This window comes from Eubalaena glacialis, chromosome 16 (genome assembly GCF_028564815.1).
Source record: "Eubalaena glacialis isolate mEubGla1 chromosome 16, mEubGla1.1.hap2.+ XY, whole genome shotgun sequence".
NCBI lineage: Eukaryota > Metazoa > Chordata > Mammalia > Artiodactyla > Balaenidae > Eubalaena > Eubalaena glacialis.
Window position 1 is genome coordinate 65,343,384 of NC_083731.1, and position 27,577 is coordinate 65,370,960.

The 27,577-nt window shown below is 36.3% G+C and overlaps 1 protein-coding gene across 7 annotated transcripts in view; it reads right to left on the reverse strand.

The window, feature by feature from the left end:
• VWA8 (von Willebrand factor A domain containing 8) overlaps positions 1-27,577 on the reverse strand; it is a 364,541-nt gene that overhangs the window by 158,910 nt on the left and 178,054 nt on the right. For all 7 annotated transcript variants that reach the window (XM_061170620.1, XM_061170619.1, XM_061170622.1 and 4 more), the window contains 4 exons: positions 8,517-8,592; positions 6,328-6,463; positions 3,831-3,950; positions 888-1,093 (listed from right to left, as the gene is read on the reverse strand). In XM_061170620.1, coding sequence (XP_061026603.1) covers positions 888-1,093; positions 3,831-3,950; positions 6,328-6,463; positions 8,517-8,592 — 538 coding nt within the window. The remainder of the gene's footprint in view (positions 1-887; positions 1,094-3,830; positions 3,951-6,327; positions 6,464-8,516; positions 8,593-27,577) is intronic.

The following is a 27,577-nucleotide window of genomic DNA, read 5'->3' on the forward strand; positions in this document are numbered from 1 at the left end:
TAGGTTGTGACTGTTAGCTTGGAAACCATTATTTGCTATAAAAGCAGAATCTACATGGGCTTTTTGTCTTCTTTACCAAGGTGGACTATGGATCACAAACGGCTCTAAGGAATTCCATTCTCCTGCCCGCTTACTCCATCTTATAAAATTTTCTCACAGTATTTACAGGTATGTAATCAATACTGTTAGTTCCCAGTCTGTTTTTTTTTTTTTAAATAAATTTATTTATTTATTTATTTATTTATGGCTGGGTTGGGTCTTCGTTTCTGTGCGAGGGCTTTCTCTAGTTGCGGCGAGCGGGGACCACTCTTCATCGCGGTGCGCGGGCCTCTCACTATCGCGGCCTCTCTTGTTGCGGAGCACAGGCTCCAGACGCGCAGGCTCAGTAGTTTGTGGCTCACAGGCCCAGTTGCTTCGCGGCATGTGGGATCTTCCCAGACCAGGGCTCGAACCCGTGTCCCCTGCATCGGCAGGCAGATTCTCAATCACTGCGCCACCAGGGAAGCCCCCCAGTCTGTTTTTTATCTCCAAGTCTTTTTTTCAAAATGAAAATATTTTTCACTCAGATACCATATGCTTGTTGTATAAAGTCAAACAGTAGTAAAGTTTCCCTGCTGTCTCACTCTCCCGTCTTCCCACGCCCGCCCTCCCCCCCACAAAAACCTCCACCAAGTTTCCTAGCTCCTTGGTAATGGCCATGGCACAGAACCTTGCCAAAGTCAATTCAGAGGTTAAACAGAAAATGTTCATTTAGATTATAGACATTTCATATTATATCACTTGAATCAGAATTATAGAGAAATGGAAAGATTTTGTATAAATCAGGCAGTCTAAAAAAACAAGATTGACGGCTTCTTTTAAACTTTTAGCGTAGGCATGTGCCATACCTGTAAATGCTTGACTATGTTGACAACTTCTCTGGTAGAATAAGGATAGTTAATAATGCCCTGGTCAGCTAAACTCCTCAGCTCTCCAAAGGCAGCCACGAGCTTCTGAAGGATGGGCTCGGGCACATTGGGGCCATACTGCCTGAGCATCTTGAGCTCTGAGTGGGGTTTGGGATTATCAACTGCATGGCAGCTGAAAATATCACCTACAAGAGAAAAAAGACTCACATTCAGCATGCAACTAATCCATTATAATGCCATAGGAAATACAGAATGGTCGTTAAAAGAGCCATGGGTTGCTCACCAAAGCACTTCTATTTTTAAATGTGTAAAACTGCACAGAAAGCCTGTCCAAAAATAGGTATAGAGAAAAAGGCAAATAACTAAAGCAAAAGAAGATGAAACTGACTGATGTGTGGTTTATTCTACATAGATTTATTTTTGTTAAAAATTGTATAATACTTGAATACAATTTCACTGGGAGATATTCAAATACAAAGAGCAAAAAAGAGAAGTCCTCTCGTGTCTCTGCTAATCCCACTCCTTCCCCCATAGGCACCCAGTGTTAATAGTTCAGTGTCTTCATTTTTCCATACATATTAGTATTTTTTAAAATGCATACATACAAACATAGATAGTTTTGATAATTTATTCTTTTTCCATTAATTGGAAAATACTCCTCATATGGATCTGAGACTGCATTTTTAACTTTAACACATGACGAATATCTTCAGAAATTATATACATATATGCATGGCTCTTCATGTATACTAAAAAAGGGGGAATTAGTATCATCACTCTCTAAACAATTTATATCTTGTGCAGATTGCTAGAATATACTTTAGAAGTAGGTTTTGGAAAAGTAAACCTGCAGAGACAATGTCTAAATTAAAATCAGGAAAAAGGAATGTAGAAACACAAAATATTTCATCCATAATTTAGAAAACTGAGAACATACTAGAAAATATAATCTATACTCGAGAGAAATGAATTTCTCATATAAAAGTTCACATAATTCTGATTCATACTCCAAAGGACAAGGGGCCAAAGGAAGTTAAAGTAAATAGATTTGCATTATTCGGTATGTTCATTTTAGAAAGAAAGGATATTTAGAACTTACTTTGACTTAGAAACCACTCAAATCATTATTTTATTGTTGTCATATATTCATGAAAGCAACTGAATAAAATGCAACCATGACAACTTCATGCTTGTATCTCATAAGCTAAACCCATTCAAATACAAAAGTGAAGAACAGCTTTTGTCTTTTTTGCTGAAAATCAAATGTAACACTAATATAAAACTATATTTGAACCCTTATTCATTCATTCATCAAATAAGCATTAAATGCCTTCTATGTGCCAAGTAATACTCTACGTACTTTATATAACTCAGAGATCAAAAACACAAAAACCCCTGTCCTCATGGAGTCTATATTCTGGCATGGGGAGACAATAAACAATAATTACAAATGTTAGAAACTGTATGTTTCAAGGAAAAAAGAAAAAGCACACTATAGGACATCAGAAATGGTGATGGTGGGGGAAGTCAGTCAGGTAGGCCTCACTGAGAAGGGGACAATTGGGCAAATGCAGATATTTGAGGGACGAGCATGGCAGGTAAAGCTGACGCAAAGACGCTAAGGCGAGCACAGCTGGCGTGTTCAAGAGGCAGGAGAGCAGAGCGGCTGGAAGAGGGTGAGGGCTGAGGAGAGCAGCACAGAGCAGAGCAGAGCAGGAAGCAAGGTCAGCGAGGTAAGAGGACGTAAGAGACGAGTGTGCTGCTGGAGAAGTTCTATGCATGTCGAGCATATTCATGTAACATATCCCCCTTGCCTTTTAGTCTCTATTAATTCAAATGATAGACTATTACACACGCTGTTCTTATTGTTTCACTTAGTATATTTCCAGGATTTTTTTTGGTATCAGCATGAGTAAAGTTATCCCATTTGTTTGTAACAGCTGCACAGTAATCTACTGTGTGGATATAACAGAATTTCTTCATTCAGTCCCATTTGGATAGACATTTGGGTTGTTTTCTTCTTTTTTCTTTTTTATGCTACTATAAACAATGCTATATTGCCTACCCTTGTACTTAAATCATTGCACAGGGAATATCCCTAGTTAAATTCCTTATGTGGAATTGCTAGATCAAAAAGTGCCATGGACATACATACACTACCAAATGTAAAATAGATAGCTAGTGGGAAGCAGCCGCGTAGCACAGGGAGATCAGCTCGGTGCTTTGTGACCACCTAGAGGGGTGGGATAGGGAGGGTGGGAGGGAGACGCAAGAGGGAGGAGATATGGGGATATATGTATATGTATAGCTGATTCACTTTGTTATACAGCAGAAACTAACACCATTGTAAAGCAATTATACTCCAACAAAGCTGTTAAAAAAAACCCCAAAAAACAAAGAAAAATCCTACTAGGAGACTGAGCTCGCTTCACATTGAGTATGGAATGCCCAGTATCCAGAATTACCTACTCGCCACAGAGAAACGAAGCTCTTCTTAAATGCTCCTGATGCTTCAGTTTATCCCAGGGCCTCTCCAATCAACCAGAATCAGTCTCCCCAGAGCTGGCCTCAAACCTTTTCATAGGGGGATGTGATGAAAACCAAACAAACACTAAAAACCATTCCTTATTTTGTGTTTTACTCTAAGAGGTCCTAAATAACAAAGTATAGTTTAGTTGTGTAAGAAAACACATAGATATGAAGCCATTCTAATACTTATCTGACTGACCCTAAAAAAAGAATCTCTCTGAATATGATAACTCTCCTTCTCTAAAATGGGGATAACAAATACTCTCACAAGGTAGCTGTGATGATGACAGCACATGATAGCATTCAGTGATAGCCATTATAGTATTGTTACTAAGACAATATTTTTACTGTTATTGCTATTGTTTTTATTATTATCATCAATATTGTTTTTACCTAAGGTACCGAAGAAATCATTGCCTAGGAAGGGAAATCCAGGTCTGTTGGCCAGAACAATCATCCTAAAGTCAGGATGGATCACTACAACATTTTCTCTTCCATTGACTAATGCAGAATCTGAAAAACATAATTTCTATTTATTCTTTATAGATATTTAATAATTCTTAGGAGTATCAAGAATTTGATACCTTTAAAATCACATAAGTAGTCATACTGTTCAATTGTAAAACAACTCTAAGAAATCTGGTTGTAACAATTTGGCTGCAGAAAACAAAAACATTTTTGAGAAAGTTTGCTTAGGAACAGAATACTGATAAAGCGTATACTAAACTATACGGGAACTTGCATTTTTATGTAAATTAAATGCACTTCTAAAAAGCAAACGTGTCTAAATGTTGTCTTATGGTACTTAAACTTGACTTGAGATGCTATTATTCCTTTAAAAAAAAGAATCTATAACAATAGATAATCCAAAGAATATGCAAAGGATAATCCAAACATCCTTTAGTTTTTATCCAATCAGCAGCTGCATCACTTTGCATAAAGCCTTCATTCTGTAGCTAAGGAGTAACTCCTGTTTAGATTACGCACCCTGAAACTTAACCACACAGAATAAAGGTCTTGACCACCTCGTTAATTCATTAGAGCAAAGGTGATTAATTTCCATTCAAGGGATTCTACCATAGTTCTTAAAATACATAATTTCAAGTTGACTGGAACTTTCTTCGTGCAAATGTTTAAGGTATTAAAGGAAGTGAATATTATATACTACTTGCTGATGTACATTTCAGATAGAACTGCTAGTCCAAACCATAATTTAAGATAGTAAAAACTTTATTATGGTTATTTTAAGGAGAAACACCTGTCATCTGGGTTTATTTAAATCTTAGCCTTAGGCTGTCCATCTTTAAGAAATGATAGTTGTGAAACACCTGGAGTTTTATCTGAGATGAGTCTGTAAGAACATATACTTGTATTTTTTTATGATACCAAAAAGTAACCTTTCAATATGCCATATATTCATGTACTAATACCACCATTAGTTTTAACGTTTGATCTCCACTAATTTCAGTAGTGGTAAACACAAGGGTATGTGGTCACACACAAAATTTACTTAATTAGTTAACTAAAATAAAAATAGCAATAAAACATGAAAATTTTAAAAGGCAAAGAAAATGAGAAACATAGCCGTAGAAGTGATGCTTTATGAAACCATGTTCAAAAGAGCTTCAGTTGCTCTTGTGTTTAAAATGTCATCTACAATCAAACTTGAATTTAAGAATTATGATGACTCCTTTGCTTCTAGACTATCCTTCAAAAATATATTAAAAAAATGTAAAGGGTTACCAGGAGAGAGTCACTGTTTAACTGTAAGTTTGTTTCAGCAATTCTTTCTTTTCATTTCACTGTCCTCATAATGCCTCTAAAAAGGGCAGGAAGCATTCTAATCTTAAGAGTCTGAATGATCTTTCTAAAAGATAGTAATCAGGCTGTTTAAGTCAAATTCTCATTTTTTCCCATAAATTCATTGTGAAACTGAAATGTTAGAATACTTTTATTAGTGCTGAGTTTCCTAGGCTTAGAAACAGCAGTCTTGCAATGACAGTGTCCAAGAAGAATTCTCTGTGGTGATGCACTTGTAGATTTTTATGGAGTCTTCTGTATATACTCTCTTTGAATATTGAAGATTTCAGTTATTAGTCTCAACTTGTTTGGCTACCTTACTATTGACTGTATATTTTTAATGGCTAGTTATAGATCTTCAAGTCTTTTCATGACACAAAAATTTTATATTAGAAACTACAAAATGTTCTCACATTGCCTTCGACAAACTTAATTTTTCCTTGTAGCTTAAACAGACTTATGAGATTTATCTATGTACATCTCCCCTAACAACAACAACAAAAATAAAATAAAAGGAGGAAGATACTCCAAAACAGAGAATAACTAACTTCTTCCTGAAGCTGGTATGTGTGTGTAATATATGTATACACACCGATATATTCATACATATATATATGATAGATATAAAATGCCCAGCAATTTTTTTCTAATTATACTGAGCTAATAATTAATTAGCTAATAATTAATTAATTAATAACATTAATTTTAATATTATGAGTAACAGAAACGTGGTAGAGCTTTAAAAATTCCAGATAACAATGAAAGAATATAAATTGCACACAAACAATTGAGAGATGAGTATACAAAGGATTATATGTTTGTATTCTCAGAGTAGAAAAAATATGAAGCCGATTTGTCCTAAAACTACTATTGAAATGCTCAAAGATGCTCTCTGGCTATAAGAAAGTGAAACTGACAAAGCTAGATTCGGACATATTGATTTTTACAAATAATTGTCAATACAGACAACTTGACTTATATTGAACTTATGCTGGTTGTTTGCAGATAAATAGCCAGCTAAGTGTGTGATTTGATACCGGAGATGTAAAAATTGCATATACTGAAAGAAAAGTTGCTTTTTTATACTCACTTGCAACAATGCGTCTTCCATCTGCTAGAATCATTTCTCCATTTTCTACTAGAGTTTTTAAAATACAGGTGACATTTGTTGGGGCTTTGTCTGCTTCATCTACTACCAGAACATGACCCAATTTTACTGCTTTAACCTTTGAAGACAGAACATTTACCATAAACAAAAAAATGAAAGCAAACGTTTTAAAAATTTCATCACTCATTGATTTGGATTTATAATAGGTGGTTTTATGTAAGTTATAAATACACTATCACAAAAATGTCTGTAGCAGAGCCGGAAACAAAATTTATGGATCTTTACCAAAAGCTTCTCGTAGTTACTAAGCTGCTAACTCTGCAGTAATCACTTTATTTTCCTTCAGCTTCATAATTATCCCTATGTTGGTGGAATTCACAACATTTCACACCCCAGGGCAGGGGAGTATTAAAACAAGTATAACGAATAGACAAATTAAAGTTCCATGGGGGTTAAGAGGAGTGAAACATCACAATCAATACTGGATAGCAGAACATTGCACTTTTGATGGCTCTAAAAGAGTGTATGATTTTAAGAGATCAGTATGTATGGTGAGGAGATGCGTAGTCAAGACAAAGGAAATCAATGGTCAAACTCAAGAAATCCTGCAGCCCACTGAGGGAAGAGTGAATATGAATATCTATCTTGGCTGAAGCAGACGTTAAATGTAAGAAAAGAGAGAATAGGATCTGAAAGGGTAGATCGGGTCTCTACTACTAAAAACTTGACTGCCAGACCAAAAAATATGTGCTTTATCTCACTAAATAATAGGATGTAATTAAAGATTTATGAGTTCAGACATGATAACAATGGAGTTTGGAGCTACACGTTAGTACATTTAATCCTGTAGAAATATGCGGAATAGACTAAAAGGGAAGTACCATAACAATTTGGTAAAAAAGTCGTGTGAGGACCTGATTTTAGGGAAGGAGGCATGGGAAAAAAATGGAAATAAAAAGCATTATATTGATCTGAAGAGTTTTCCAGAGGTATAATCTATAGCCTTGGCAACGGATTAGATGGGAAGAAGGGAAAGGAAAAATAAGAAAGAGTTCTAGGTCTTAGATGACTAAGTGGTGACATTATTAGAAGAAAGGTAAAAGCTCGGAAAAATCCTTAAAAACATTTTTAAAGAGTGGATAGGAGGGAGTTTCCTGGTGGCCTTGTGATTAGGACTTGGTGCTTTCATTGCCATGGCCTGGGTTAAATCCCTGGTCGGGGAACTGAGATCCTGCAAGCCGAGCAGCATGGCCAAAAATTTAAAAAAAAAAAAAAGTAAAGAGTGCATAGGAGGAGATAGTCAATGAATTTAAATGTAAACCCAAAGATTATTTTTTTACATAGTAAGAAATATAACATAAAATGGACCATATCATAAACTTTTATCATTACATAATTTTGGCAAATAATTTTAAGGAAATATAGATCAAGACACAGATGCTTCTCTCCAACACAAATATTTTATTACATATTCTAAAAAAATGAATAAGGGTTTTTCTTTTTAATTTTAGCGTAAAAATAAGCTGAATTTAAAAAAAGAGAGAGAGAAAACATGTAGCTTCTACTCCTAACTCCAGCCTTCACATCTTTGTTCACAGAAAAGTCGGGTCCAATCTGGTTGAATTCAGGCAGGAGGTCCTAAAGACTCCCATTGCTGGGGTCTGAACCACAGAGGTTCTCATGGTGGCTTATTTGTGCCATTGCTGCCAAGGATTTATCTACACAGAGAGGTGTGCCTGGCAGGCCAGATTTCTTTGGGTCTTATGTGAGAAGCTGAGGAATGATCTTCTCAGCTGCCTAAAACATTGGGCGAATATTTTATTAATTAAAATCATTTTTTAAAACATTCTAGAAGCATTATCTAATTTCGAAGTCTGTACATCTGAAAACAGCAAACTTCTTTCTTTTTTCAAAATTCTGGAATAGAAAAGTAATCATTAGAGGATATCAAAATCTCTCACTCTGGAGAGAGAAGAACAGAATAAGAAAACATGTTATTTTCCCAGTAATTTGCATTCAAATATCCACTCTCCTAATGACATATGAATGAGTGTTTTCCAGTTAAGACTGAAACATATTGGAACCAATGGGAGATTTCTCACCCTCAAAGGCTGAAATATAATTATTCAAAAAAATACGTTTGAGAATATTCATATAATTGTATTACTAACCAAAGGTGAGTCTTCATACACAATAAGTCCATCTTTAACAGAAGGCTGAAGAGTAAGGGTTTGGACCGTGGTGTCCCTAAAGTTAAACCAACACATTTTATAGTAAGTAAGGAAATAAACTGACATTTGATCACGAATAAAATACAACACAAGAGCATTTCTTTTTTCACCGCCATCCAGCTTTCCCTAAAATGAATAAAAAAGCAAATGAAATTCCAGTCAGCAATAGTATTTTGTTGATGTCAATATAAATTACAATGGTTTGGGAATTAATCCAAGTTTACAGATTATCCAGGTTCTTTACTTCTCTTTTTTTTTCCAGTAATTTCCCTTGTGACCATTTCACTCCTCAAAATAATTCCCTGAAGGTGAAAAGGAGAAATTAAAAATATATATTTGTATTTTATATACAATATTTAGATTAGTTAAAAATAATTTTGATGGTGAGTTTGGTGATGAGTGGCATGCTGACGTGGCCAATTAAAGCAGGTCTGTGAATTACACTTTCTGGCCCAATCTGCTATCACTAGGTGCAAAAGCAAGACTGTCTCACCTCACTCCAGGAACCATGGGATTTTGAACATTTCTGCTAGGATTAGGGCAATCCATTTTACTTTCTTAAGTCTACCTACTACTATTTATCTGACTCTCCTTTAGATCAGGATTTTCAAAAGTACTAATAGTGAGTTATCTTGATGTTATGCACCTCCACACATGATGAGATATGAAGTTCACATCACCTATGAATATTCTTGCCAAAAATGTGTGTATATAAGCTGTTGGTCATAGGTAGGTCCAGACATTTTTTAAGGAGCTCGATTTCATATCTTCACCTTCTACATATACTCTATCTAAAAAATAAAAAATCCTACGGCCATCCTGATCATGTCGTACAGAGAATTAAATTACTTCCAAAATGTGAGTAGCATCTTTCTTTACAAGAGTTCAAACTTATCTTTTCAAACTACCCTACCACTTATTCAAAGTAAAATGTGAAGTTACAACTGTGTTGTTTTGAGTACCTTCCCTGTGTAAGATACTATTTGGAATGTGAACTTCAGAACTCAGTGCCATAATATACTTCTGAGACTTCCACCCAAATGCTAAATTTTATCACAATTATTAAAATATAAAATGTGATTCTATTAAAAAATACCCTAATAAATACTACATGACAATCACTGACAAAGCAAACTTAAGATATCACTCAAGTCATTTTTTGCCTTAGCAAAAGAAATTTAATCAAAATCAGTTAATTGCATTGAAAGGCAGTTTGTGGAGTAGCAGAAAAAACCCTTTGGAGTCAGACCATACAGGATTTAAATTCTAGTTCTTGCCACTTATTAACTATATGATTTTGAGTAAATAATAAAACCTACCCAGAAAGATTACTGATAGAACCCTTGGGAAAGTATCTAGCACAATATATGGCAGATAGAAAGAGTAAAATTACATGCCAGCTTTAACTATTTGTTGTGATCATTACTGCTGCTGCTGTGACTAAAAGTTCCTTTCCTGTGTAACTTCTACTTGATCTTCAGGTTTTTAGCACAGATGGTACTTCTTAGAAAACCCCTGTGGACCCTTTTTAGACCAATTAGGTGGCTTTGCTGTATGTTCCCTTTGAGTCCTGGGTCACCCCTATTTCAGTCCTTACCACACTATATCGTAGTTGCTTATTTTTACTATCTGTCATTCTACACAGACTGTTAAGATTTCAGAGTGTAGACCATATCTACCTTGTTCCTCATCCTGTCCCCAGCATCTAGTGGATGTCTGACTCACAGGATGAATTTAATAAATCTTTGTTGAATAAATGAATCCATGAATGAAATGAACAAAAATGTTAAAAGTTAAAAAATCAACACTGTAGCTTCTAGAGCAACATACAGTATATGGACTTCAAAATATATTGGATCATGGAACTCTTTTTTTTTAACAGAGAATCTGGAACTACAGAACCCACTTTAATAAATGTTGGGTTAGACTAAGGTTGACTCTAAGGTAAAGAATCTTCCTTATTCACTTATGAGTGTATATCAGAAGGTACAGTCATGTTGAGACGTACACTTGGGATTGACTAGTCAGGGGACGGAGGGGGAGATGGTTTACATCCATCATGGATTTCAAATTGAGTTGGATTTACACTTATTACTGTAGCAGGAAACTTCTGCATCAGAGTTCTCATTTACCAGGGCTTGAGCAAGTATGTGGGCAATATGATTATTGACATTTACAATTTCTAGACTACCTGACTTTTCTGCACCTAGGTTGAAAGGCTTCTCCCTCTAACTTGACTAAACAGTGACTGTTTTCTTTAATTTATTCCCTGGAGGTCTGGCCTATTGCCATTCCTGACCTCTGTTCCAAGCTCCTACCCTCATGATACTGGCTCTCATGGGCCTGGCGCCTGTCTGGTGATCTACTGTTTTCTATAGCCTTAGCACTACACTTTATAAAGAATTCAACATTATTCTTTTATCTTCACTAACCTTCAAATTGAAATGTATCTAAAATAAAGCCTTGAGGGATGTTAAAGGAAAGTGAAAACATATTGTGACATGTATTGGTGATTATCAACTTTAGTACGAATAAAATGTTTCTTATGCAATATAATGATATATAGTCACACATCCATTTTTTGTATTCCTGGGTCTCATAAGTTTACTGTAGGATATACTTTATGCTCTTGTCTGCTAAAATTTTTTTAGGGTTTTAAACAAATAAGAACAGAGTTTAATTAATATCACTTAAATTCACTGTTAATATCCTGGCAATACAGAAGGGGGTAAGTGAGGAAGAGAAAGACGTGTTCACACAGATTTTTTACAGCAACATAGTGAATTTCACACCTCAGCTGTCACATATTTAATAGGCAACAACATGACACCTCCCAGCACCGAAATGGAAAAAGGAACTCTTGTATCATTGTCAGTAAAAAGGAAATTCAGCCTTTACCCTAATAATAAGAGTGCTTCATAGCAGATTAAGAACAGGAAATTCAAGCTGAATTCCAATTTTAAAAAGGCAAATGAAATTGTTCTATAACACTTGAATTCTGATAGCATACAATTTGTCAAATTAGATTTCTCAAAAGACTTTTGTGCTAGAAATAAAAACCATAGGTTTGAGAGAACAAGCGTAAATCAGATGATTCCCGAAAGGGACAACAAATGAGGATAAATACCAATGGGAATCATGGTTTTCAGTGGAGTAGGCTATGAGAAAGAGGAGCTTAAAGGAAAAAAGTGGCTTTGTTCTATTCTTATTGTTGGTCCTTTGTCTTATACATCAAAGGATTGCAAAGGCTAGTAAAATATGTAAAATTACATTCAACTTTTAAAAAATGGGTTGGCTTATATGTAAGTCCCTTATTATATAAGAGTAGAAAATAACCCACTATCTTCTGATTAGTACTTCACACAAAAAGAAAAAAGCTTGTTTTTCAAGGTATCTTACAATATTATAAACTTCAACTCAGTAAATGATCAGATGACTACTGTCACAAGTAGCATGTGAATTGACTCTTAAAGACAATATAATGATTCTTTTTCAGAAAATATTTGATTAAAGTCATTGCTTTGTATTTAGGAGCATCTTGGATCAAAATATATTTATTCTCCACACAAATAAGCAACGACCCTAAGAGAATATTTTATTTGTTACAATTTCACTTCTATTATGATTTGTTCCTCTCAATAACAGCTTTGAAACATAAGCTCATAAAAGTTGAAATAGACTCAACAATTTCAACGGTACTGAGGAGAAGAAAACACATCTTAGTAACATTTCCTTAGCCTACAGTTTAATAAAGGGATGTCTTTCCAGTACATAACAGTTATCAGCAATGCTTGAGGAATTAATTAGAATGTTCAGCTAATTGCTGACATTTATGTTAGCACCAATTGGTCTCACTTCTTACTCTCTTACAACCTAAAGCAGTCCATCAATTAAAGCCTGTGTCAAAGAAATATGGTGCTAAACTCTAGTCTTCTTTTAACTCTGTGATTTTAAAGTTTTTTTTTTTTAAGTTGGAGTTATTAATGTTTCAGTAGTAATTTAAAATGATTCCAGAAGCAATAAAAGTAATTAGATTGAATAAAGACCAGGTTTTTATTAAAATAAGGAAAGAAAATTGGCCTCTGGAGAGTAAGCACAATCTGTTCTTAACGATGTTGCTTATAAAGGTACATTAAGCTAATATCTTCGAATTTATTGAGGAGCAAAAGATCTCAAAATAGCAATGTTTACTTTGAGGATAATATTTTAGTAAGTTGTATTTAAATTGGTTTATGGTTAGCTGTCTTTTAGAAAAACAATAATAGTTAAACACAAGGGTGATGGAAGAAAAAAGGCACACGAGTTTTAAATAGCTAATAGAAATCTTCTCTAACTTTGTAGTTCATTAAAATAGAGATGGCTATAGTAAGAGTCCACTCATTATTATAAGCCAAGCATGAGAAAGGAAAGATAGAATATGGCACTTAGGAGGCACTTAACAAATATTTGCTCAACATTTTAAAAAGTGGGATGATTATAAAAATAGAATTAAATGGTAATTTTCACAAATAAGATATAAGCATAACATTACTTGAGAAGTAAGTGCTGTTGAAGGATATTTTCAAGCGAAGAAGTCATGGAATAAACAAGAATATCACTTCCACAAGGCTTATTTTAAAGCAAGTAATGAAATAAAGATAAGAAGTACTACTAATAATTATCACTAATAAAAGAGAGAGTGGTACTTAGACACAGGGGATGCAAACAAATTTGAGAATTAATTAAATTTGAGAATACATTAATGTTTACAAACATTCTGGGCTCTCTGAACACTCCCTTCCTACCTTGCCTATGAAAGACAAATTTATTTTGCCATGTTGGGGAAGAAACTTCCCTGAGCCCTCAAACAGAAACAGTCATTAATATAAGCAGTGTTGCCATACAATACAAAAAAAAGGAAGACAAAAATTAGCTATGATTATTGCATTGTTAGTTGAAAACCAGCACTGGCCAAAATCTGAGTCCTCCTAGTTTGGTCAATCACTTAAACTCATTTTTTTTTAAGATTTTTTTTTTTTTTTGATGTGGACCATTTTTAAAGTCTTTATTGAATTTGTTACAATATTGCTTCTGTTTTATGTTTTGGTTTTTTGGCCATGAGGCATGTGGGATCTTAGCTCCCTGACCAAGGATCGAACCCGCACCCCCTGCATTGGAAGGTGAAGTCTCAACCACTGGACTGCCAGGGAAGTCCCAATCACTTAAACTCTTGAAACCCAAGATTACTCATCTCTACAGAGGGAATCAAAATAGAACATATGAGGAAATACAGTAGAGTAAAACGTAAGAAAGATAAAAGTGAGAGAGATATTATTATTATATGTGCTTTGAATGCTGTGAGGGAAAAGTCCTTTTAGTAAGATAAGCAAAATATTTTTTCTGCCAAAGTGACTAAAAAGACTCCAGCTCTTAAAATACTTGTTTTGGAGGACAAATAGTTTATTTAGTTGTCAATCACTCATCACTATGTCCAGATGCATAAAATGCTAACAAACCATAAAAGGAAGGAAGACATTAGGGGGATAGTACTTATGGAAGGAATTCTACTGTGGGACAGCACTTTGCCCTCCAGAGGTAGGCTCTTCTGGGAACAGCAGGTAGAAAATAGCCACAGCAAAACAGTCATCTGATGGAAGCTAAAATTTTCTAAATAGTTTTCAAAATCTGCTTACCCTCCTTACCACGTCTCCTAGCAATATAGTAACACTTATTTAAAAAGAAATTCCTCCAATATTCAAAGCCATGCTGATCATCAAATACTTTAGCAAAATCTGAACATTTTATAAGTTGTCTAGTCTTTAAAAATAAATATACTAAGATAGGATATTAAACATAGGATCTTTTGTCTTTACTCTGAAAACTAGCTTTCTGGCTTGGTAAATTTTAGGGACTCAAAATGCCCTAATTTCTTTGTAGGAACTTCATTTCCCCTTTACCAGACAAAAAAAGAAAAACAGTATGCAGGTCTCTTATTTAACTTTTCCTCTGACATTAAACAAGGCATTTTCTAATCAGTTTTTGAAAAGGAATAAAATGAAATGAAGATTAAAGTACAAAACTAAATGAGTGTACAAAGATGCACACACAGATGAAACCAGAGTGTGAGGCGGGTAAATATTGTATCCACTAGATAAATCTTTATCAGAAAATATAGTATCTAGTAATTTATATTTTTAAACACCTCATTAATTGGGTAACAACATAAAAGTTTGATAGAGTCAAAAATTAAGTGAATACATTTTCATATCAGGATATACCGTAATTATTCATTCAATAAATATTTATTGAACATCTATTCATGGGCACTGCTTTAGATAAGATGGATAAGTATCTGTGAAAGTAAACATTCCTTCCTTTGCTGAGCTTACATTCGTAATATATTTAAGTAAACTTATCTTACCATACTAATAATGTGCCGCCTTTGACACAGCAGAAACTGGATCTTGCATGAAATTAAATATCAAAAGATATTTTACCACAGGCAATTCAAAATAAAGTTAAAATAAATATTTTTGATCACTGAGACAAATGATAAACAGCCTACGACTATTTAAGTCAGAGAAGACTCAAGTCCACCAGCTCTCCATGAAACTGGTCAGGCATGCCTCTTTTGGTTAATAACCCAAAACACACCTCTCGTGCGATACTTACAGCTTAAAATTTACTATGTAAGTTGCATTTTGTATTATCATAATAGTATTTGGTATACTATAATCCATGAATTTATTATCCTAATTTCTGGCTGTTCATCAACTTGAAACAATTCCCAGTGCTCTGGTTTATTTATCACACTTGAACCACTTGAGTCAAATAGAAAACAGTATGTAAATAAGCATTCTACTTGGAGAACTCTTAAAGAAAATCTATGTTTAAGTTTTCTGTAATATACCTATTTTACTAAGTTTTTATGATAGGTGTTCTTAAAGGAAGACACCACTGAATCATAAGAAAAATAATATATATTGCTTTTAGCAACGAAAGTTAAAGAGTTCATTTCAACCCCAGCCTATTTTCCAGTGTCATTTTTAATGGCAGAGGAGAAGGAACAAATACCTCTGAGGAATCAGAGGGCAGAGGACAGAGCAGTCCTCTGGCACGTTTCTTCGTCATCTCACGTTTTTTCCTTAAAATTTGATGGAGATTTTGAATGCCATTCCATAATATACCTAGCTGTTCCAATACAAATGCGTTTAAGACATCATTAGGAACAGCAACAAAGAGCTCCTGTCTAGGACACCGGGGTGAGTGGAAGACAGCTGACACTGCACAGCCAGTTCAGCCTCTGGCCACTTTTTCTCTTCCGGTATCTAGCACACTTCTTGAACCCCAAATTAAATAAATGAGTGGGTATAAAATGGCAATTGTTTTTTTCACTGCTTTATGAACTGTGCCAGGATAATCACTGTGGAGAACCTCCCATGTGAGGCTGAAGAGGCATTACGTGCAGCATTTTCTGACTGGTGCTGGTGGGCATTTCAACTACTGCACCTTTTCAAGATATCAGCAGCTTAGGTCACCTTGGGACTTGAAAAGTTCTCCCGTCTCCTGGGCAAATCTCTTCTACTCTTTCAGGATGAATATGAAGGTGTGGTCCATTTGTCCTGTTCTCTCACTTGAGTTTAGGTATTATTGCTATTTATTCAAGGTTAGTCAGAGGATCTCGAAAACCTGAAAAAGAGTACTTAATACACAGATAAAACTTAAAATATAAAAGGCATGTTTATAGGAGCAAAAGGCTGGAAATAGGCTACTATCCATCAGGGCTACTCAAAAGTCAACTTCTCAGGGAGGCCTTCCCTGGTCAACCTATGAAAATTATACACCTCACTCTGCCCCCCTTCCCTGATTTATTTTTCCCCACGGCACTTACCATCTGTCAGACTACATATTTTAATTATTTTGTTCTCTCTCACTAGCAACTAGAATATAAATACGAAGCCTGGGGTTTTTAGCTCTTTTGTTCCTGATGCAGTCACTCATGCTAGAAAAGTAAGCAGCATCTACTAGGTGTTCAACAATGTGTTGAAACGGGTGCATTCCAGTAAGCTACTCCAGTCACGTACCCTAGGCTGCCCTGAGTTGCTGGTAATTCCTTAAGCACTGTGCCCAATTGTGTGCACTTTTCCTGGGAAGTTTTTTCTTCCCTTCTCCCCACTTTGCCTGACAAACTGTTAAGGCCTGTTCCTTAAAGGCTCAACTCAAATACTGCCTCCTCTTTGAAGCATTAAGTATTTCTCACTTCTATACTCCCAGTTGAACTACTGGCCCATAGAAAGCATTTTACACTCATGAAACATTTCAGTTGTTCATGTAACCGCAGAACCAGCCCAAACTGGACCTATCCTGTTTCTAACAAGTTACTGAATTACTTTTCAAAGACAGCAGAACAAAACTGCAAGTCATGCAGGCCAAGCATGCACAGAGGAGAAAATTTTGTCCTCAAGTAACACCTAGAACCAAAATTTCTACCCACTCCCTCCCCCGGCCATGGAACCAAAGGACCAGGACCTGATCAGAACCTGAACACGGGATCCCTTTCAGAGGCGAAGGGTCCACTGTCCAGGAAGACCCAGTGCTGAAGCCCCCTTTACCACACCTTACCACAAATGGCCACTTTCCAAAGCCCTCCAATCAAAACCTGCCCTGCCAGTGTTCTGCATACCAACCCTCCTCACCTAACTCATGAAGGTTTGACTGAACCCCAGACTGGGGAGACAGATTTGAGCCCTGGTATTGGCTTCTATGTGCATTGGGCAGAGAGCCCTTGCTTGGTAACATTTATATGACTGTCCCCTCACTAGGCATACCATCTACAGATAAGAGGATATCATATATATATATTTTTAATATACCTAGAGCCTGTCATCATGTCTTGTACCTTCTATGCATGTAATAAATGTTTGCATAAAGAATGAATAAACCCGTGAGTGTATTAAAATTATATTATGTATTACCAATTTGTAAAGCAGATTATTAGGCATGAAGGGTTATAAAATGAATAATTCAGAGCTCCTGCTCTCAAGAAGCTCACATGACAAGAGACATATAAGATAAATATAACTCACATCAGACTCCATGCTCCCGATGCAGGAGGCATGGGTTCGATCCCTGGTCAGGGAACTAGGATCCTGCATGCCACCCGGCACGGCCAAAATAAATAAATAAATATAAAATAAAAATAAAAAATAACTTACATCAGAATGTGATAAGGGCTATAATAGAAATTAAAACAAAGTTCAATTGGGACACAGAGGAGAAGGCAATTAATTCTGACTGAAGAAAACAGGATCTTGATGATTAAATTTGATTTTAACTGGCAAAGATGGGTGGAAGGTGCTTCCAGGTAGAGGAACAGAAAAACATGTCGAAGTTTGGAGATACAAGAGTAGTTTGGGGAAGCACCGAGCATGTCTAGAACATAGCTGCATGGAGGGGGGTAGAGCTGGATAGGTAGGGTGAGTCGGAGTGCACACTCTTCTTAAATATCATGTGTTAGAGTCTGACTTTCACCTCATGGGAATGGAGGACCAATCATCTATCCATTTAAGAGAGAGGACTCTCTAAATGGATGTCTCAAAGATGGTTGGGAAGGAACAGACATTGCATTTATTCATTTGCTTAACAAATCTTATCAAACGTCTACCACATTCCAGAAATCATGCTGGAGGAGGCAGTTCAAAGAAATGCCCCTGCCCTTAGGGAGAGAACACTGTCTAGCAGGGAAGACAGAGGTGGAAACACGTGATTGTGATAAAGAATGACGTGTATAATAGCAGAGCCTACTCTAGGTCAGTGGCTCTAAATGTACCATTAATAAAATGTTTTTGTTTTAAGAAGATACCTTCTAAAGTATACCAAAATAGAAACAACAACTGAGCTAAAGATGAAAAACAATACCTTAAAAACACTTTAAAATTTTATTTGTTAATAATACAAAAAAAAACCCTTTTTGTTCTCAGTAAAAATTAAAGAAGGATATTTTAGAAAGAATAATGTGATTAATACATTTTATTACTTGTGTGATTTAAAGGTCCAGTCCTAAATTGAGTTTATTTCAATACTGATTATAGCTGAAAAAGAGCTCACGAAGACACGTAGCTCCAAACAGAAGTGCAATACTGACTGCAGTCCCTGTAGCTCAACATGCATTTTTCAATCTCATCTATCAAAACATACAAAGGTTTTCGTTACAGTTAGGCTTGGGAATTTCCATCTTTCCTGATATCAGTGTTTTTGCAAACTAATCAGACAGCGTCACATTTTATATATATTTTGAACGAATAGGTTCAAAACTCACTGAAACTCTTCATTTGTAGGAAATTGTATTTTAAATTGTTTTAGTGTGCAGACATGAGACATTTTAGGAGTACTACGATCTATTTCTACTTCTGACACCAAATGTGTGGGTTTTCCACACCCAACAATTCTCTAGAGACCCTAGAGTCATCTTATGAGACTCTCTTATCACTCTGGAGATTCCAAGGGTCTTAGAACTGGAGACGAAGACCAAATATTTTAACAAAAGATACCCTTATCACGCAGGAAATTATAAGCGTTTTAGAAGCTCTTGTGCCGGGAAAGGGAATGAAGACCAAACATATAATTATTATATCACAATATCACAGAGTGACATACATTATTTTCAGCCACAAAAAAACGAACTGAAACAGTTATAAACATCTGATTTAAAAACACTCCCTCCAGAGAAGTTTTTTTTTAAGGAGTTATTTTCTACTTTACTGCTAAAACGTGACCTGTAGCTTGAAGGGTCAAATTAAATGTTTTTTTTTTTAAATTTTTAAAGTATCTGTTACGTAGCATCTCTCTAACAGCCATTAACACACAGACAGATCAACAAATTGTGAACTCTTGACTTTGTAAAAGACAAATGGGTAGGTTTGACAGATCTTTTAAATACTTTACAATGAGATTATAAGTGAGACTGTGTAGTAGAAAAGATTTTCACGGTCAGTTCCTACCTTATTCCAAAATATTGCAATAGTTCTGGCTTTGCTTTAAAGCTCCTGTTTTTATGTGACATATCTAACTGGTGACATCCTGTAGCACTGTGTGCAAGTCTGCTTTCAATTGTTGTGGCAGTGTTTTGTTTTGAATCATCATGGAGTGAATACATTTCATGTGTGATGTCCTCTGTAACCTTATTCAAGAGTCTTGTCTCTATCCAATCAAATCAGATGCTCCATCAATAGTTATACTTACATAATTTTCTGCCGATTCCATGTCATTTGTTTATGTTTACATTATTAACAATATTTTCAACCCAGGGTTGTTTCTTCAAGAATCTTTTAAACCACTATGCATTATATGAGGGCTGGCTTAGTTAACACTGGGTAACGTAAACCACAAATCTGCTAAACTGGGCACAGTAAACTATTATGTGTGGTCATATTGTGCAATCAAATGAATACCTGAGAGCACCACTGTCATCTTCTCATAATACAAACTCCCACAATTCTCTCTGGATACGTCCCATTTCCCATATGTGACAAACTGAACAAATGAGGGTGCCAGTGTCAGTCAGTATACTAAATATTGGTAATGCTTATTTCATATTTTTAAGAGCAAAGTAAATATAAATTCTAATGTCTTCCCATGTACCAGTAGATGGTCTTGAACTTCTTGGTATGTGCTCCCCACTTTAAGAAGCGCTTTGTACTAATGTTGTCACAAAGAAAGGAAATATCTGCTTGTGAAGGAAAAGGAGAAGGAAGGGTCTAAGAAATTTTCCCAGAAGAAAAGACTTTGATTTGCATTTTGAAGAAAAAGTAAGAATTTTCCAGACAGACTTGATAGAGAAGGGCATTCCAGGCTATAAAAGCTGCAAGTGGCAAGTGAGGGAGTCGTGAATATGCATGTGATTCTTGGGAACCACAAGCTGTTCATATGGATTAAGCCTAAGTATGTAGGAGAGAAAGGTTGGAAGTAAGACTAATGAAACAGAAGGGGCTCAGATTAAGGACTATGGACTTGATATTGTTGGCAATGGGAGTCATCGAAGGGTCTGAGCAGGAGAATAAGTGATCAACTTTATTGATGGAACAGTACGAGGCTTGGGAAAGACAGATTGAAGGCTGAGTTTTTAACCAGGAGGCTACTGTAAAAGTCCAGGCAAGGGAAAATGAGGAATGGATCTACGGCCCAGAGGATGGAATTGAAAGGACTTGGTCACAATTCTAGGTGAAGGAGAAGAAACTATTTTAATAGTCTAGGTATGGCCAGTGACTGTAGGAAAGGAAAAGAGGAAAATATTTGGGAGACCTAGAAAAATGTAGACATGATTTTGTAATAACTGGCTGTCAAGATAAAGGACAGGGAAAGGAAAAAGGTATACTGATTACAGACCAGGTGACTGGATACAGGATTCCATAAGCTCAGAGAGGAAACATCCATTCTTTCCTTTACCAATCATATAATCAACACTGCTTTACTGATACCCACCATGAATGAGGTATAGAAAAGGGGCTGGAGGACATTTATAAAGGAAAATTTTGTATGAAGAGATGGACATTTTGGATTTGAAATGCTCCAGAGATACCAATGTGGATATTTTAAAAAGAAAACTGCAGATTCAAAGCTAAGAAGAGAGGGAGGGGCAGAAGATATATGGACAATACAGATTTATAGAGAAGAGATTTAATTTTAACTGGGTACCTACCACACACCAGGCACTGTCTTAGACACATGTGACATATGTCATTTAATGCCTCCAACAATCGTATGATGAAATTTGGGCTCAAAGAGGTTACCCAAACTCATGCTTTTCTTTTAAAAATTTGAGGCTTCTGTTTTATTTTAGCCCAGTTTTATAATGAATGGTTTATACTTTTTGATGCAATGCATTCCTAAAAACCACGTCTTAAAACAAATGAACACTGCTGACTATGTAGCACTACTGTCATCTGATCAGCTGCCAGCAGAAACCAGTAAATATGTATTAGTAAAAGTGTTCAAATAATGCAGCAGCAGAATTTAAGTCCTTGGTGGAAAGTGATATTCAATTATACACAACTTATACCACTACCACTAAGAGCTGGTAAAAGAAATCACATTCAGAATGTGGTGTGTATAACATGAAAGACACCTTTGTTAGTAGATTGCTGAGCTTATAGTGCTATCCTTACTTTATTCAGTTTCACTCAGCTGCAGGCTCAGCCCTGCTCAGTTCCTGATTTCCTATTCTAACCAGGGAATGAGATACATGACTCATTGGTTTTGCTCAGAGAGGTTATAAATCTCCTATTTGGGGATTTACCGATACTAGTACCAGTATCCCTAGAAACCCTAGTCCTGAAAACCCTATTCCCCGTGGGTCAGACCCTCGCTAGGCCTGGTAACTTCAGCTGTTGGCTGGAATCCTATTTCAAACTATCACTAGTCCAAGTTCTCACAAGTCTCTAGTTACTATAATCTGTAATCTTTTATGGATCCATCTTACATAGGGTCAATTCAACCACTGAATCTCCAGAACAGACAAAGCTGCTAAAATGCTAGCATGTCTTGCTGTAAATCCCAGCACAATTATGAAGACAGTAACTGCTGCCAAACTTATCCATTTACTCCTTATCACATTACCCTATAAAACTTTTTATATCATTTCCATTATAGCATTGATATTTTCCAGTTTACTGAATTATTTGTTCATTGCAAGTCTCCTTTTTACCACTAGAAGGAAAGCTTCATGGCAGCAACGACCTTGTCTATCTTGTTCATCACTGCATTTCTCAAGGCCTAGAACAGTGCTAGGGGCTGTGCTCAATAGGAGGCTGAGTTTTCTGGTAGGGTATATTGTTGGTGGCTGGTAGTATATGCTGTTGGTGTCCTACCCAGATCTCCTCTGCTACCAAAGGCACCCATCCCACAGCTACTGTAGCATTGACTTCTAAAAGCTCACAGCTGCACCCCTCTCCAAAGAATTGCCCTCCATCACTGGGGAGTACCTTGTCCAGAAATGCCTGGGAAGTTAGAGGTTCTCCCTGATTCCTCTCCTGACTAACGCCTCACTGACGTGGGGGCAAAGAAGCCTGGCTCTCTTGCTTCCAGGTGGGATAACTGAGTAGTGCCATTTATGCTCCAGAGCTCCCCGTGAGGAGGCTGAGGCCAGACTTCACCTAAAACCACTTCTTGGGGGTTCCCTGGCGGTCCAGTGGTTAGGATTCTGTGCTCTCACTGACAGGGGCCAGGGTTCGATCCCTGGTCAGGGAACTAAGATCCCACAAGCTGCATGGGGCAGCCAAAACTAAAAAACTAAAAAATAAATAAAACCACTTCTTTTCCACAGTCTTATCCTGATTCCTTCACATCCCAGAAAGTTTCACCTAAAAGCTCTCCCTCTAAAATCACTTATACAGACATTTCCATCTCTGGCTCTGCTTCTAGAGTACCCAACCTAGATATCTGTTGACTATTTAGATGCATGAAGGAATAAAGTCAAATGAAATAAAGAAAAAATTCTTAGATTTTCCAGCAGTGCTCTTAATTCTTGCACAAAACATTACAGATATATATCCATTAAGAGAAATAGATAACAGTGCTGTGAATTAAGTGATCGCATTAGGACACAAATCTACCTGCTTAATTTAAGCACCTCACCCCATCTCCTTCAGCTCATGTTGTCACCGTTGCTGTCATCTGAAGAGTCTGGCTACAGCAATATCTGTCTCAGTTATAAGAATTGGCACTTTATAAAGCTCAACAAAAAAACATTTTAGATCTTAATGAATTAAAAGATGGTTGGGAAGTACATGACACTGGCCCAAGATACTTCTTCATTCTATCAGCTTAACTAAGGATGCTGCTGAAAGAAACCTGCAGGTGAAGCTCTCCAGAGAGAGGAGAGCAGGTTTAAGTGGTTGGAGCGCGATGTTAAGCATGTTAAGATAATCTGATATTGAAACAATTGTAAGATTGAGTTTATTTTTTATTACAACTAAGGACTAAAGGTTTTTAAAAATTTCCCCCCGCCATCAGAGCATCACTGATTTTACAGTGGAAGTCAGTGTGAAATAACTATTTTTTTAACAAAAATTTGCTTTACAAATTAAAAAAAACATGCATACAAATGACTGGAAGGTTGTAAACTAAATTGAGAATAGTGATTGACTTGAAGAAGGGGAGATGAGATTGGAGGTGGTGGTAAAGGGGACTTTAGCTATAATTAGTGTTTCCTTTCTGCAAAAAGAAGAGTAGATCAAATTTGAGAAAAATATTAATAGTTGTTAAATATGAGCAATAAACTTGGGCATGTGCTACATGTTTTTATTTACATTTTTTTGATTTTTGAAATTTTTCTCAAACTAAAAAAGTGTATAACACTTGAAAAGAACGTAGCTATTCTCTAGTGGCAAAGGATATAACAAAACTAAGAAAAAACACACACTGTATCAGTGGTTCTCAAGCTTATTTAGCTTGTGATTTAGGAAATAAAAATAAAAAAGAATGGCATAGAATCCTGCTTATTACCCGTCTTCTCTTCCAAGACAGTCTAGAGCAGCCTGCTGGCTGGGATCTCCAGTTTCAGGGTCTGTCTGCAGCTCTGACTCACCCACCTCTATAACCTACAACAACCATTTGGTGAGAGCACCGAGAACTGAAGCAGTGTCGGCCTGGGAGGAACATCATATAAAAGATCACGGGCATTGATTTGGTTTACAATTTTATGAATTACCTGGGTGACAGAACAGAAAACGGAGCTGTTAAGTACACTGATGATACACCTCAGGAGAGGTGCGTTAAGACACAAAAGAAGTTTAATAATCTGGAGAAGTAGTCAAGAAAACAGAAAATGAAATTTAATAAGGATATTATTATTGGAAAAAAAAAGTGATAATATGGAATAACTGGCCAAAGGAAAGGCTTTGGGATCAGGCTGGGCAAGGATTAGAAATATGAAGCTAGAATTTAAAAAATCAAGCTATTATATGTAGATTGAAGTATTAAATCTAAGAATTGGTTGACCAACAATCTTAACACATGGCTAGTACTTTAGTAAGGTACTTACTAAAGTGCTACTATCACTAAAATACTCTTTGATCAGCATGACAAAGTCAAGAAGCAGCACAGGGCAGTGGTTAGAGCATAAGGCTGAAGCCAGACTGTATGAAGCCAGCTATGTGACCTCAGACAAGTTTTTTAACCTCTCTGTGCCTCTGTCCTCATCTGCAAAACAGAGATGGTAACAGTACTGAACTCAGAGTTGTGTGCAAAAATGAGTTACAATTTGAAAACAGTGTAGAACAGTGCCTAGCACAGAGTAGCTGCTAGTTACATATTTGTTAAATGAAAAAGCAAAAATAGTACAGAAATTTAAATGGATTTAGAGTAAAAAATTATTACAAACCTAAAGATCTACATGGAAAAGTTAGACGTAGTGGCATAATTCATTCTGTAAGAAAAGGCAGTAGAAGGCATTCTTAGTGGGAAAACTACTGTCTAACTGCTGATAAAAATGTTTCTAAAATAGCCTTTCCAAGTTCATAATGGGGAAGATGAGACAGAAGGAGTATCCTGGCAGCCTATGACATCAGACACATCTCCAGTTCTCTATTGTTCTTATCAGAATGTCTTGATGGCTCAATAATAATTTTTTCCATGAGACTTCAAAAAAGCTTTTAGTTTTTCTATTTCTTACCGATACATCTATTTGCCCTTTGGGACTTTGTGAATTTCAAAATTTATACTGTCACATTCAGTTTTCTTCAGATTGAGGAAAGCCTTGTATGCTGAATTATGCTGTGCTTTTTAAAGCATGTCATCATTCACTCCAGGATATTTGATATGGAGAAGGTCAGTGCTATAGTTTTACGCTTCATTTTACCTCATTTGATTTCATAAAGAAAAAGTATACAAAAATATGAAAGGGGAAAAACAAGGGTTTTAACAATAACCATCTACAATGCAATGCAGTAGTCCTCCCCTTGTCCACTCTTCTTTTTTCTCCTCAGCCTCCATATAGTTATCAACCTAAAATTAGCCAGTTAAACCCACTTCACCACTTCCCTTCTTCCCGTTTTCATTGCCAGTATGTTTGTTTGGCTCCAACAATTTTATCTGGATTACTGCAATCACCTCCTAGTGTTCTCTGTGATTCAAGTCTCATCTGACTCTGATCTACCCACAGACTATGGTCCTAATGATCTTGCTTTAGCATTCAGGATAAAATCCAACCTCAGCAAGGCCCATGAAGTCCCCACAAGGTCCACATCTTCCTCTTGGCATCAACTCTTGCATCTACCCACATACATTCCATGCTACCCAAGCTGCCTTCACTTCCTACTTTTAGACAGCTTGTTTTCAATAACTACAATGCCTTGTTCTGTGTTCTGCACTTAGAAAACTCATACTAATCCCTAAAGACTCAGATTGAGTGCCACCTTCTCCAGACCCCTTCCACCAAATCACATGCATACACTCAGAGGGTTGGGTACCTCTCTTCAAGGGTCCCACAGAACATGCACATGTTTCTTTCTTGGCTTATATACAACACTGTATTATAAATGTTGATGTATTCTCACCCACTGACAAGCAAGCAAGCACATCTAGTCAAAATCAATATCATCATCTATACAGTCAGCCCTCCACACCCACAGGTTCTGCATCTAAGAACTCAACCAACTGTGGATTGAAAACATTTGAAAAAAAAAGTCTCAAAGTTCCAGAAAGCAAAACTTGAATTTGCTGTGAGCCAGCCACTATTTATATAGCATTTATATTGCATTTATAACTATTTATACAGCATTTACATTGTATTAGGTATTATAAGTAATCTAGAGATGATTTAAAGCATATGGGAGGACATGTGTAGGTTATATGCAAATACTATGCCATTTTATATAAGGGACCTGAGCATCCTTGGATTTGGGTATTCATGGGGGTCCTGGAATCAATCCCCTACAGATACTAGGAATGACTGTACATCATCCGTGTCCCCAAACAGCTATGGGCAAACAACAGGAATCTAATAAATACAAATTAGGTGAAATGAATTAATATATAATGAATAAACCTGACTCCTGCCTTCAAAAAATTCCTTATTTAGTTGGGGAGGCATGACTGGGGGAGGGGGGGATGGACATAAGATATAGAAATTATAATGCAAATCAGAGTGAGAGGAAGTGGGGTATGTGGCAAGAAACTAATACTTAGGAGTTAGCCTGAGTATTTAGGGACCTAAAGTGTGCCAGACATTGTGGTTGGTCCTTGGCAAACATTTTCACCTAATTTTCACAACTATCTTGAAGGGTATTATTATTTCAATTTGGTAGGTAAAGAAATTAGGACTCAAGGAGTTCAAGGCCACATAAAAGTTAATGGTAGAACCTAGGAGCGGGACAGGAATAAAGATGCAGATGTAGAGAATGGACTTGAGGACACGGGGAGGAGGAAGGGTAAGCTGGGACGAAGTGAGAGAGTGGCAGGGACATATATACACTACCAAATGTAAAATAGATAGCTAGTGGGAAGCAGCTGCATAGCACAGGGGAATCAGCTCGGTGCTTTGTGACCACCTAGAGGCGTGGGATAGGGAGGGTGGGAGGGAGACACGAGAGGGAGGAGATAAGGGGATATACGTATATGTATAGCTGATTCACTTTGTTATAAAGCAGAAACTAACACACAATTGTAAAGCAATTACACTCCAATAAAGATGTTTAAAAGAAAATCTAAATGATTAAATTTTAAAAAATTATTAAAGTTCTTAATAATTATAAAAAAAAGTTAATGGTAGAGACATAATTTTATCCTTTAAAATCCATGTTCTTTCTATCACAGTGGTGCAAATTCAGTCCTGTGGCGTTTCAGAGGAGGGAACAAATACACCCAGAACGACAAATCAGAAAAGTTCCATGCAGAAGTAACAGTGGACCAAATCTTGAAGTATTCAGGGAGAAACAGAGTGTATTTTAGAGGGAAGAATAAAGACAGGTATGCATACAAGTTCAAAACTTGTGAGTAGGACAGAGGATGGTTCAGTCTGGAATAAG